Source organism: Pongo abelii, chromosome 1 (assembly GCF_028885655.2).
Source record: "Pongo abelii isolate AG06213 chromosome 1, NHGRI_mPonAbe1-v2.0_pri, whole genome shotgun sequence".
NCBI classification, from domain to species: domain Eukaryota; kingdom Metazoa; phylum Chordata; class Mammalia; order Primates; family Hominidae; genus Pongo; species Pongo abelii.
Window position 1 is genome coordinate 204,475,629 of NC_071985.2, and position 14,320 is coordinate 204,489,948.

A 14,320-nucleotide genomic window follows, 5' to 3' on the forward strand; every position below is an offset into this window, starting at 1 on the left:
GAAAGGATCTCAGGAACCCATTTCATGTGGTAGCAGCTTTTAGTTGTGGGTTTTAAACAACCCTCTGTTGCCAGGAAAGTCAAATTGCAACCATAATCACTGATCCTGAGCAGTAAATGTGACACTGGTTAATTCTTCTGTGAGTGCCTGAACGCTGGTTCCCTGGAATGTTGCAGACCTTTGGAATCGGGGCAGTTACTTACACTGTTCTCATTCACAAGCTTTTCTCTGAGTTGGCCTCTTCGGAGCACTAGAGTTGGTTGCAGAAGTGTCTTTCTACAGTTTGCCAAGCACTTTATGCAGACAGCAAGAATTACCGTTTTTTTAGTACTGTCCTATCAGTGTGTCCTGACTTTTTAACCTCATAAGACCAAGTTGGCTGAAGCATAGGACATCACTGAGTGCTTTGAAAGAAAGCTGTTTGATTCCTGTTCACTGAATGCCATTTCTTTCAGGGTAGATTTAAGGGCTTTACCCTTAAAGTACAGTGCTACTGACTCTAGATTGAGGGTTCAAGCCACCCCATGGGTTAACTTCAACAGATGAAAATTTTTCCTTGGCTACAGCAACATCCCTAATCCTGACCAGCCATGGAGAGGTTCGGTTCTTACAAGGAAAATGAGTGAATGTGGGAATGGCTCACCACATTGTGAAAACAAAACTCACATCCTGCTGATGGTTGGCTGAGGACTGTCATGTCCACATACAAAGAAAAGCATGTGGCACAGTTTTAGAACAAAGGTGAGCAGAGATCCACCGTGGAAAGGGGCATATTTTCTTATAGAGAGACCACCCAAGGCATGCCCCTCGGTAAGCAGTGTTGGTGGGTGACCACGGTCACACGCATGGAGGCTTGCTTTCCCCTGCTCCTCATACCCACTCCCTAGCAGTTTCTGGTATTGAGCACCCCCTTAGTCGTGCCTTGCCCAGTTAGCCATTGATCAGCCTGTTTCCAGAGCAAGCCATGGGCATCAGATTGCAGACAGGACTTAGTCTCCCTGTTCAGTGAAGATGTTTGGAAGACACAAGTGACCCTAAGCTGTTCTGAAAAGGGTTGAGGTAAATCCTATTCAGTAGAACATAACAGAGCAAAGGGCAGACTTGGTGGTGTTTGGGACCATTGGTATAGGCTATTAGGATCAGAGAAAGCATATTTAGCAAGGATACAAACTCAGATAATAATTCTTGCCTGAAGAAGTGTGGTTAACATTTCAAAAGTTGAAGTCTTAGAGTACCTTAGTTTTAAAAATATGTCATTCCAGTTCTACCTTTTCAGAATTATGACTGATAACCTGAACAGTACATCAGCTGTTGAATGAGGAAGATGAGCGCATTGGCAATGGGATAAGAATGGACTAAAGTTTAGAGCAGCCCATGTAATTCAGTGTGGCTTTTGTTTGTGGTATCCAGATACCTGTCTATACTTGGTAAGAATCATGGTGCCTGCCTTTTTTTAGAGGGAAAATGACAGCAACTTCCCCTCATTCTTTTGACTAGGTTTGTGAGGATAGAATGTGACCAGAGGAAAATAGTTTTGGTAAAGACAACACAGTGTTTGGGATCAGACCAATTTTGGATTTCAGGGGTTTTTTTTTGGGATTTGGGAATGTTTGTATTGAACTTAATGGTTGAGCATTCCTAAACTGAAAATCCAAAATGTTCTGGTGAGCAAATTTGAGCATCTTGTTGCTGCTCAGAAAGTTTCAGATTTTCGAGCATTTCCGATTTTGGATTTTTGGATTCAGAATACTCAACCTATTACAGAGAAACATTAAAGAAAGGAGTTTCTTCTTTTACTTGAAGGGTGTTGTATATTGAATAGTGAGGTCTTGCTTTTTATTCTTTCATATGCATAGGGGAGGAAGATTGAAAAGTGTATCGCAGGGCTCTTTGTGTTTCTGTCAATCCCTGCTGTGGAGGGGTTTTTACATTTGTCTTAGATTCTTTCTCTTGAATTCCTGCATCCTATGAATTATTGAAAGATGTTCTTTGTTTTTAATAGAGCAGAAGAGGAAGGATTTCTGCTGTTAGAATTAGAGAAATTTATCTCTTGGGTTGTTTTGTGAGGCTTATTCACAAGTCACACCAGAGATGTATATACATATCATATGTACACACGTGCATACATATAATAGTATGTATACATGCATGTGTGTATTTTATATTCCTTTTTCCTCTGACAGAGGATTCAAAAGGAGATTGCTTTCTGAGAAAAGAGATTTGTTTCACGTTACTTGCTGCAAAGCACAAAGGGAGTGTTAAGCTTGGCTTTAAAAGGCTCTAGTGTTAGTTACCAGGAAGAGCTTTACTTCGTTGAAGGCACTAATTAATTCAGGAACAGTTAAAAGTGTTTAAATGAACTAAAATTGGGACCTATACATAAAAGGTATTTTAGATGATAAAAATTTATCCTTTTTCATCTGTTGGTGTCTGGTGGTACCATCCTAGTGTAGGCATGTCAAGTTTTAGAGTTTAAATTTTCCATTTTTGAAGCCCAGCACAGTGGCATGTGCCTGTAATCCCAGCTACTTGGGAGGCTGAAGCCGCAGGATCCCTTGATCCCAGGAGTTCAAGTCCAGCCTGGATAACATATTGAGACCCCATCTCCATTGTTAAACCAAAGGAGCACTAATTTTAACACTTAACCTGTCATGCTTTTGATGTTAGTCGAAGCCTTGGAGATACGCAGTATACCTCCCTCATTGCATGAATAAACTAAGACCCAAAGAAATAAAATGATTTAAATTTGCTCTTCAAAGTTTATAGCAGAACCAAGACTAGAACCCAGGCCGGTTCTTGCTGCTTCAGTCTTAATAGTTAGGGAGTTTCAGCCCTGGTGTCAAACCACAGGTGTGAATGCCAGCTCGGCGGGGTTTTTTAATGCAAGTTATTTAATACTCTGTGCCTCGATTTCTTCATTTGTAAAACAAATAATAGTACCTAGCTGAAGGGTGCTATGAATATAAACTACGATACCATTGCTTAATAGAGAGATTGTTTAGTCAGAGGTAACATTTTATTTTTATTATCTAGTCTTCTGTCTTAATTTATTTCTATCTTATTCACTCTATTTATTGAATGAAATTAAGTCATTCTTCAAGTAAAGCAGACTTGATAGAAACAACCACACTGATCTGCTCTTTGCTTTATTCTCAGAACAAGAGTCCCTATCAGATATGGTTTGTCGTATGCGAAGATGTTTGTTTTAATCTTCCAAACCCACTCAGCATGTCAGTGGCAGAGAGAAGTGACAGTCAGGTGCCTGATTTGATCCTTGAACTGAATTTTGATATGTTTCAAATAGATTTTTTCACAGAATAGTAGCCAAAATTTTTCTGTAAAATAAATTTAATCTCAAGTCAGCTAATTTAATAAATGTTTTGGATACCCCCAAAACAGGCTTACCAGGTGACCCACTTGCTGGAACTTTTTAGAAGTAAATACTGGGGAAGGCTTGTAGGGATTTTTCTGTAGCATTACCAATTGTCCCTGTAACTCAAAGAAGTTTTATTGGCAAGATATGCCTTGCTTCATTCTCAGCTTGCAAAGAAAGATTCATCTGTCGTAACATTAATTTTTATTTTTAAATTAACCTGCCTCCACTGAACAGATTGTCACTGCTTTCTCTGAAAGGTCAGGATAAGTTCTGCATATGAGCCTTGGAACAGGGTGATCTTTGAGTCTGGGAGAATGTATTACCATGTAGGTCTGACAGAAGCATCACTTGCCATCAGCGGCCACTGGGCTTTCTATTTCAGTTGACCTGCAGAGTTTAGGGTGTTGCATTCTTTGACCACCCCCTCTGCCCAGTAGTTGTAACCCTTCACTATTTTGAGGAAAACAGTTGGTATTTTCCTGTGGTTTGTTTAGTCCTCAGGATTCGGTGATGTCCTTCTGAGATCACGTTAGATCAGTCCTGGTCATTTGGCCATTGAACAGTGCCAAGCCAGAGTGTGACTCGAAGGGAGTGGAGGCCATTCCATCACGCCCAGGCCGAATGTCCCTCCTCCCTCTGCATGGCGTCAGGCTCTGACATGCTGCCAAAAGCAGTGATGCTGTGGACAGAGCAGACTTGGGACTGGTCTTGACAATTACATTCAGGAGGGCACTTTTGTTGTTATTGTTTTGAATCCATCTAGAGATAAACCAAAGTAGAAAATAGTTGAGTTGGTTTTTTATTTGCCTTAAAAGAAAAATTGTCTCTGAAAATAATAGTATAGTTTTCCTAATGACCCATTCTATCTAAGAAAGGAAAAAGCAGCTACATTATATCATCTATCATAGATTTTTAGTCACTGTAAAGCACTTTTGAACATAGTAAGTCAGTGATTTCGAGAGGCTTTACTTGCCTTGTCTAAGATAACAAGCATGTTCAAAATCCTTCTTACTAAGCTGCTCAGCAATTCTAGCCTATGGAAGCGTGAAACTATGTTTTAAAGACTTCACAGCCCATAAATTGAGCCAGGTGGCTTCTGAATTGTGATACTGCAAGACACTTCCTGTTAAATAACTGGGTGTGTCTGTGTTAATATTTTTTTAATGGAGTTGACATTCAGTGCCACTCAGACATTACAACATAAAAAACCCTCCAACGTTGTTACCTACACATTGTAACCTAGCACATTGTCACCTTGAGAGACTGTTGTATAAAAGGAACTCTTTAGTAAAGGAAAAATTCCGCAATTCTGATTTCTCACTTATTTAACATGTTACTGAGTACAGCATCACATTCTAAAGAAACTGGAGGCTGGGCGCAGTGGCTCACGCCTATAATCCTAGCGCTTTGGGAGGCCCAGGAGGGCGAATCACCTGAGGTTTCGAGACCAGCTTGGCCAACATGGCAAAACCCTGTCTCTACTAAAAATACAAAAATTAGCCAGTCATGGTGGCGTGCACCTGTAATCCCAGCTACTCGGGAGGCTGAGGCAGGAGAATCGCTTGAACCCAGGAGGTGGAGGTTGCAGTGAGCCGAGATCGTGCCACTGCGCTCCAGCCTGGGTGACAGTGAGACTCTGTCTCAAAAAATAAATAAAATAAATAAATAAATAAGTAAACTGGAATCATTTTTTGTCAGCAGGCTGAGTGACCCTCTGACAAGTCTTGTAACTTGTTCGTAGTGTCAGTGTGTTTAAATGCAGAGGAACACTAGTCAGTGTGTGCCCGTGTACACACAGCCTTACTAGAGTTTAAAGAAATGGCTTGTAACTTTCCTTTCTGATTAGTTATGATCAATAAGATGGTTTTGGTTTTTAAATGTAGGCAATGGTCACAAAGCTGGACTTTTCACAGCTGTGTCAGACCAAACTAAATATTTCTTGAAAACATAATTTACAGGGCATTTGTATAACCTTGCTTATAAGTATCTTACAAATTTTGCACTTTAGCTATATAAATTGTACTCTTTAATAGGCATTAGTAGGATGGTGGGGGTTCTTTTGGATATATGTTAAGCCACCAAACCTCTTGGCTGGAAAAGATGTAGCAATACCACAAAGAAGTTTGCACGAGTTGTATACAGATTTCAGAGAATTCCATCCTATTCTAAAACTTCATGGAAATGAATTTGGAATCTCACAGGGAAGTAAATAGCTCCAGTCTTTTTTTCACTGATAATCACATGTGACAGATGTGTTTACGTAGAGGAACAGGAACCTTTAAAAAAAGTTTTTTTCTTTCACACGATTTAACAGTTATTACACAGTGCCTCAATGTAGGTCTAATTGTTCTCTAAGATACCACTTTTAAAGCTAAAAAAGATGAGTTTTATGTGGTGTTTGAAAGAGCGTTATATGTCTTGTAGCATTATATATTTTGGATTCTTATACCAAGCATCCCTGTCTTTGCAGTTGCCACCAACTACTTTGGGAAACATAAGAAGTGTCCTGTGTATGTAGCCAGCCTCCTCCTAGAAAGATAGGAGTCTACTTGAGAAGTCTCCCTACCTCTTGCAGTGCCTGTTGGCACAAAGCAAAGTGGTTTCACCTGAAGAGAAGACAAAGCTGATCCTTAGTTTGCAAAATCCACCTAACCTTTGCTAAGCATGAACCTCATTGCTTTCTCTTTAATGTTAGTGAAGCTGGATGTCAAAATGGTACCAACCAGTATTTTCTTTGCTCTCTTCTAGATATGGTTTTGTGGAGTTTGATGATCTGCGTGATGCAGATGATGCTGTTTATGAACTGAATGGCAAAGACCTTTGTGGTGAGCGAGTAATTGTTGAGCATGCCCGCGGCCCACGGCGAGATGGCAGTTACGGTTCTGGACGCAGTAAGCATTCGAAGGGCATACTTTTATCAGTAACGTGCTTTTGTTATCATGCTAATTTTTAAAGTAATTAATTGATATTACATTTAAACGTATTGATGTTTAAGCTATTTTGTAAATTATGTTTTTTAAAAAATGTAGAATTACAAATAAGCCTTTGATAATGTTTAATTTTAATTAAATTAATGACAATTTCTTGTTTATAATACTTTATAAATATGTTTAATGATGTGTGTTTGTGTTGTTGTTTTTTTTCTCTGTAATGCAATTGTTTAACATAGATTTAACAAAGACCTCAATGTTTTAATTAAAAGAATCCTTTGAGGCTAAGATGACTGCCTGTTCCATTTGCTGACCTTGGGTTACCTTTCCATGCGTGGCTCTTGGAACCATTGTGGCCCTTGGCTGACCAAAAACAGGAAGCCATGTGACGACCGCAACCTTTCCCCATTAGACCTGGGTGGTGAGGATCCCAAGGGTTAGACACAGATGAGATTAAACTGAAATAGGTGCCTGAAAATCTTTTTTTTTTTTCATATAAAATATTCACAAAATTTTTAATCACTGTGAGTAACACCAGTAACTGATTTAGTAATTTGGTTACTTATTTCTAAATTGTTAAATTGTTAATAGTTTTTAATTTATGCATGTTAATCTTAAATGCAAATATTAATGAATATGTATACTTACAACTTTTAAAATTAAATGTTTATATTTAGCTGATTGCTTCTTTAAAAATCTATTTTAGAATTAAGGGTGGGAATAGAGTTAAAACGTGCTATTGTTTGGGGTGGGGGGGGGTAAATAATATATTTAAGGAGGAGTGTGTGCTGTGTCTTTTTTTTTCCTTTTCCTCCACTGAAATAATCTTATTTATTTGAACCTTCCAAAGGTGGATATGGTTATAGAAGAAGTGGCCGAGATAAATATGGCCCTCCTACTCGCACAGAGTACAGACTTATTGTGGAGAATTTGTCAAGTCGGTGCAGCTGGCAAGACCTAAAGGTTTGGGCCCCATTAACCTTTTGGGGTAAGGTTGGGCAGGAGTTAAAGTTGGGAAACAGGTAGATTTGTGCAGGCCTAGGCATACACAAAATACAGTGTTACATGTTTGAAAGCCTGCACAGAGCTGGAAATAATTAAAGTGCCATATGAGTACAAAATATATCAGAATTATACTCCTACTGTACATTGTGGGACCATCATTCTAAGGACACATCTGTGAGTTTGGTTTGGTTTGGTTTGGTTTGGTTTGGTTTGGTTTGTTCTGTTTGTTTTGTCTGAGATGGAGTCTCGCTATGTTGCCCAGGCTGGAGTGCAGTGGCACCATCTCTGCTCACTGCAACCTCCACCTCCCGGGTTCAAGCAATTCTCCATCTCAGCTTCCTGAGTAGCTGGGATTACAGGCACCCGCCACCATGCCCGGCTAATTTTTTTGTATTTTTAGTAGAGACGAGGTTTCACCATCTTGAATTCCTGACCTTGTGATCCACCAGCCTCAGCCTCCTCAAGTGCTGACATGACAGAAACCTGGCCCAAATGTGTGATATGAAATTTCCCTCTGTAAAGAATGTTTGAAACCCCGTCTCTACTTAAAAAGATACAAAAATTAGCCAGGCGTGGTGGTGGGCACCTGTAGTCCCAGCTACTCGGGAGGCTGAGGCAGGAGAATTGCTTGAACCTGGGAGGTGGAGGTTGTAGTGAGCCAAAATCACGCCACTGTACTCCAGCCTGGGCAGTAGAGCAGGACTCTGTCTCAAAAAAAAAAAAGGGTTACAAGAAGATGGCAGTGTAGCTACTCACCAGTCAATAAAATGGTTGAAACCACCAGTGTTTCCTGCAGCATTTGCTATAACATGCAAATTCACATCAGCTTCAGTGTGTATCCTTACTGGTGAAATTGACAATCTGACCCATGTTTTTTCATAAGGTTTTTGATGGAATATTTGTCCTGAAAGAGGTTTGGTGTCAAGAATTAAGATTCAGTGCTAATGTTGGCCATCCAGTGTACTGATTCCAGCTTTTTTTTTTTTTTTTTTTTGAGATGGAGTCTCGCCCTTTCGCCTAGGCTGGAGTGCAGTGGCGCCATCTCAGCTCACTGCAACCTCCACCTCCGGGGTTCAAGTAGTTCTGCCTCAGCCCTCTGAGTAACTGGGATTACAAGCGCATGCCGCCATGCCCGGCCAATTTTTGTATTTTAGTAGAGGCAGAGTTTCACCATGTTGGCCAGGCTGGTCTCGAGCTACTCCTGACCACAAGTGATCCACCTGCCTTGGCCTCCTAAAGTGCTGGGATTACAGGCGTGAGCCACTGCACCCGGCCCCATTTATTGACAACAGTGTTTTTAATCTCAATAGGAAGAAAAACTCACTGAGCAGTATCATAATCTGAATGGTCTTAGGAGGATGCATGAAACAGGTTTTTTTTTCTGTCTCCCTTCTCGCTTTTTTTGGCCATATTTAAACAAGTCATCTCTAGCCAAATGAATGAGCGTATTTAGGTTCAGGAAAGAATAGTTAGGAATCCTTTACATTTGTATAGTTTAATTTAAAGCACTTTTTTGTTTTTCTTTTTAAAATTTAATCCCAGCAACCTTCAAGTAACAGATGCAGAAGAGCTGGGACCAGGACTCCTGACTCCCAGTCTGCTGTTTTTTCAGGTGCATCGTGCTTATCATCAGCACCGTAGCAGACCTTTACTGAATGTCTGCCAGCAAGATTCTGCTTGCTGAAGGAATGACTCCAGTATTCTGAGAGTTAGGGATTGAACATCATGGGTAGAAACTGGAAAGCTACTCTCTTCATCAGTAGAATGCTAACTCGTCATGTGGTGTCATTAAATGTAGTATTAAATTAAGAAAAAATTAATAAAAGTATTAAGAAAACGTCTTAATTTTTTTGTTAAAACAGAGCTTAGTTACTGTTGGGGGAAAGGCTTATGGGGTGCCTGTATAAACTGGCCATAAAAATATGGGACAATAAATTGTGCAAAGCCACAAGAGGCCTCTTGTGGGAGGAGGAAAGCCTTATCATCATTCTGTTCCCATGCTCTCAGCAAGACTTGCTCTCTTATCCATAAACACTGTGTTCAAGGAGAAAGACACTCCTTTGAAGCACTGGAATGTGGCCAGATATGCAGGCTCCTAGTTAAGCTCGCTCCCACCAGCTACTCTACGATGAGTTAAAGATATGCTGTTTAAGCACAAAGGAGATTCATTTAAACCACCACTGCTATAGATTACGCGTATGACGCACTGCCTCCGTTTCAGCACTGCCTCCCTTTCACCGTTTCATCCTGAATGTCTGCTTCTTAGATCTAAGTGATTGTACTCAATAAATAGTGTGGAGACCAGAACTCTGAGCCTTTTGCAGCCTCCATTTTGCAATTGGCCCCCTGGCCCCCACTCTTTATGCACTCTTAACCTCTCTATTCTCATTCCTTTGTCGCCACCAGACTTTGGGTACCCTACGGGTGGTGTTGAGGCTGGTACCACCCTTAGTTGGTTCTACATGTCTGTACCTTCAGGCAGTTCCACTCTCAGGAAACGAGAGTAATAGATAATTGAGCAGATTTCCTAGCTCTCAAGGTGGCCAACCTGGATAGAATCCTGGCTCTGCCACTAAGGTCACTTACATGACCCTTAGCAAGTTACTTAGGGACGTCTTATGCCTCATATTCCTCAACTATAAAACGGGGTTAATATTAATTTCTACTCAAGGTTATTGAAAGAATTTAGTGAATTTTATATATAAAAAGCCTAGAACAGTTTCTGGCACAATGTATGTTAGCTATTTATCAAAGAAATGCAAAAATAAAACAAATTAGGGGATATTAGTAGTTTAAAAATTAAATTTTTTTTTTTTTTTTTTGAGATGAACTCTTGCTCTGTCGCCTGGGCTAGAGTGCAGTGGCACGATCTCGCTCACTGCAACTTCCACCTCCTGGGTTCAAGTGATTTTCATGCTTCAGCCTCCCAAGTAGCTGGGGTTACAAAGCGCCTGCCACCACGTCTGGTTGATTTTTGTATTTTTAGTAGAGACAAGGTTTCACCAAGTTGCCAGGCTGGTCACAAACTCCTGACCTCAGGTGATCACCCGGCCTTGGCCTCCCAAGGTGCTGGGATTACAGGTGTGAGCCACTGCACCCGGCCAAAAATAAATTTCTTTTTGTTCTGTTTCGTTTTGTTTTTTGAGATGGAGTCTCGCTCTGTCGCCAGGCTGGAGTGCAGTGACACTATCTCGGCTCACTGCAACCTCCTAATCATATCTCATCTTATTTATATAATAGTTTAGCGTTTGTCTAGCACATTAGTTGTATTCGCTCATTGAACCATAGGAAGTCCTCAAAGAGAATGAGGAAAGAGGCCTGTGGTATTGAAGGGACATGATGGTTATAAACAAGGAATTTGTCACTCTAAGATTTAGAAAATGGGCTGGTCACAGTGACCCATGCCTATAATCCTAGCACTTTGGGAGGCCGAGGCAGGTGGATTGCCTGAGCTCAGGAGTTTGAGACCAGCCTAGGCAATATGGCAAAACCCCATCTCTAATAAAAACAAAAAAATCAGCTGGGTGTGGTGGCGCGGACCTGTAGTTCCAGCTGTTTGGGAGGCTGAGGCACAGAATCACTTGAACCTAGGAGGCAGAGGTTGCGGTGAGCCAAGATCATAACGCTGCACTCCAGCTGCCTGGGCGATAAAGCAAGACTCTGTTTTCTGTTTGTTTGTTTTTAAATTTAGAAAATGATAGCTAACTGAAAACTTCTATATTCACACAAAACTTTATTTTTTTGTTTTGAGGTAGGGTCTTGCTGTGTACCCCAGGCTGGAGTGCAGTGGCACGATCACGGCTCACTGCAGCCTCAACCTCCTTGGGCTCAGATAATCCTCCCACCTCAGCCTACTAGGTAGCTGGGACTACAGGTGTGTGCCACTACACCTGACTAATTTTTTTCATTTTTGTAGAGATAGGGTCTTCTGTGTTGCCAAGGCTGGTCTCGAATTCCTGGGATCAAGTAATCCTCCCGCCTCAGCCTGTCAAAGTGCTGGGATTACAGGCATGAGCTACCACACTTGGCCCCAAAACTTTATTTAAAGGAACAATTTAATGTGTATTTATTGTCTCTCCCACCCACCTAATATGGCTGGTGCTTTAAAGAACCTCAGTACATGATTGATGGGTAGATGAAAATATTTAAGAGTAAACTTTATTCTGCGGAATGCTGGCATTTCTTAAAGGAAAAATTCACTCAGATGATTGCATTAGATATTTTAGCAAAACATATCCTAATGTAGTCACGCTTTTCTTTTCTTCAGGATTATATGCGTCAGGCAGGAGAAGTGACTTATGCAGATGCTCACAAGGGACGCAAAAATGAAGGGGTGATTGAATTTGTATCTTATTCTGATATGAAAAGAGCTTTGGAAAAGTTGGATGGAACTGAAGTCAATGGCAGAAAAATCAGATTAGTTGAAGACAAGCCAGGTTCCAGACGACGCCGGTCCTACTCCAGAAGCCGGAGTCATTCAAGGTACTGTTGATGTCTTTTGTGTGTTGGAGCGCATCATAAATTCATTAGTGAGCACATAGATAATTTATTTACATTTTCCTGTTGAGTTCTTAATAACATGATTCCATCTGGTTCAATAACTTAGAATTTTGAACTGAACATTTATGTGTAAAACTCTCGAACTCTTGGTCATGAGTACAAATGGAAGTCCCTTCTCTTAGAAATCAGAGGCTTTGCTCACGCCTGTAATCCCAGCACTTTGGGAGGCCAAGGTGGGCGCATCACGAGGTCAGGAGTTCAAGACCAGCCTGACCAATATGGTGAAACCCCATCTGTACTAAAAATACAAAAATGCTGGGCGCTGTGGCGCACGCCTGTAATCCCAGCACTTTGGGAGGCCGAGGTGGGTGGATCACCTGATGTCAGGAGTCGAGACCAGCCTGGCCAACATGGCAAAATCTTGTCTCTACTAAAAATAACAAAATTTAGTTGGGCGTGGTGGGTGTCTGTAATCCCAGTGACTTGGGAGGCTGAGGCAGAAAAATTGCTTGAAAATTGCTTGAACCCAGTAGGGGCAGAGGTTGCAGTGAGCCGAGATTGTGCCATTGCACTCCAGCCTGGGCAACAAGAGCGAAACTCCATCTCAAAAAAAAAATGGCATGGTGGCGCACGCGCCTGTAGTCCCAGCTACTCAGGAGGCTGAGGCATGGGAATCGCTTGAACCCAGGAGGCAGAGGTTGCAGTGAGCCGAGATCGCACTATTGCACTCCAGCCTGGGCGACAGCGAGACTCCATCTCAAAAAAAGGAAATCAGAGGCTGGGCGCAGTGGCTCACGCCTGTAATCCCAGCACTTTGGGAGGCCAAGGCGGGCGGATCACCTGAGGTCAGGAGTTCGAGACCAGCCTCAATATGGAGAAACCCCGTCTCTACTAAAAAAATACAAAAAAATTAGCCAGGCGTGGTGGTGCATGCCTGTAATCCCAGCTACTCGGGAGGCTGAGGCAGGAGAATTGCTTGAACCTGGGAGGCGGAGGTTGTGGTGAGCAAGGCGCACCATTGCACTCTAGCCTGGGCAACAAGAGCAAAACACCGTCTCAAAAAAAAAAAAAAAAAAAAAAGATGGAAATCAGAGGCCGCCTTTTTCACATTTCTTCTTGGGACCCCTAGATCCTACTACCTTGGTTGAGGGCACACATGGCAATTTTGTCTTATTTAGCACCTGAACAGGCCAGGCACTGGGCTAAGCATTGGAAAGGCTTTGTAAAGAAGACAAATGGCCAGACACAGTGGCTTACACCTGTAATCCCAGCACTTTGGGAGGCTGAGGCGAGTGGATCACCTGAGGTCAGGAGTTCAAGACCAGCCTGGCCAACGTGGTGAAACCCCATCTCTACTAAAAATACAAAAGTAAAAAAAATTAGCCAGGCATGGTGGCACACGCCTGTGGTCCCAGCTACTAGGGAGGCTGAGGCAGGAGAATCGCTTAAACCCGAACCCAGGAGGCAGGGGTTGCAGTGAGCAGAGATCACTCCACTACATTCCAGCCTGGGCAGCAGAAAGAGACTCTGTCTCAAAAAAAAGACAAATATGGTCCTTGCCCCCCTGAAACTCAGTCTATTGTAGAAGATGAGTATTGAATAAACCGTGCTATTGTGACAAGAAAATGCACACAGCACAACTAGTCTAGAGAGCTGGCAACAGCTTCCCTAAGGACATGCTATAGAACTGAGCCCTAATGAATAAGGCAGAGAGATGGTGAGCAGAAGAAAATGCCTTTTTTTTTTTTTTTTTTTTTTTTTTTTTTTTTTTTTTTTGAGACGGAGTTTCTTTCGCTCTATCACCCAGGCTGGAGTGTAGTGGCACAATCTCGGCTCACTGCAACTTCCATCTCCCGGGTTCAAGTGATTCTCCTGCCTCAGCCTCCTGAGTAGCTGGGATCACAGGTGCACACCACCATGCCTGGCTAATTTTTGTAATTTTAGTAGAGACAGAGTTTCACCATGTTGGGCTGGCTGGTCTCAAACTCCTGACCTCAGGTGATCTGCCCACCTCAGCCTCCCAAAGTGCTTGGATTACAGGCTTGAGCCACCATGCCCGTCGAGAAAATGCCTTTCTATCTAACAGAGAAAAGGGTGTTTCTGAAGGCCTGGGGGCAGGAGAAAGTTTTCCAGAGTAGAGAAGCTAATACAGAGAGGTAACGGGAGGAGAGTGGCTTGAGATAAGGCAGAGAAGGACCAGATATACTGACCATTAGGCCAGAGCAAGAATGGAAGAGTAGTGGGAAGTCATTGGAGACTTTTCAGGTTTTGTTATTTAGGTCTTTTGACTTTTTATTATGGAAAATTTGAAATTTATATATGAAGCATTGGAGAACTCTGAATTGCACCTCCCACTCCTCCAGCTTCTGTAGTTTTTATTTTGCCAGTCTTGTTTCACATCACCCCCTCCTGCTGCATTGTTTTAAGGCAAGTCTAGACATCTATCATTCCACCTGCAACTGCTTCAGTATGTATCTCTAGTATTTTAAAAGAAACCATGATAACATAG

The 14,320-nt window shown here is 41.9% G+C and overlaps 1 protein-coding gene across 3 annotated transcripts in view; it reads left to right on the top strand.

Annotated features, from left to right (window-relative positions):
- SRSF4 (serine and arginine rich splicing factor 4) overlaps window positions 1-14,320 on the top strand; it is a 34,016-nt gene that overhangs the window by 15,200 nt on the left and 4,496 nt on the right. For 2 of the 3 annotated variants that reach the window (XM_024249222.2, XM_024249223.3), the window contains exons 2-4: window positions 6,125-6,267; window positions 7,157-7,269; window positions 11,579-11,793. In XM_024249222.2, the coding sequence (XP_024104990.1) occupies window positions 6,125-6,267; window positions 7,157-7,269; window positions 11,579-11,793 (471 nt within the window). Of the gene's footprint in view, window positions 1-3,093; window positions 3,259-5,846; window positions 6,268-7,156; window positions 7,270-11,578; window positions 11,794-14,320 lie in introns of those variants that run through there. The other variant, XM_054538517.2, reaches the window with a different exon arrangement.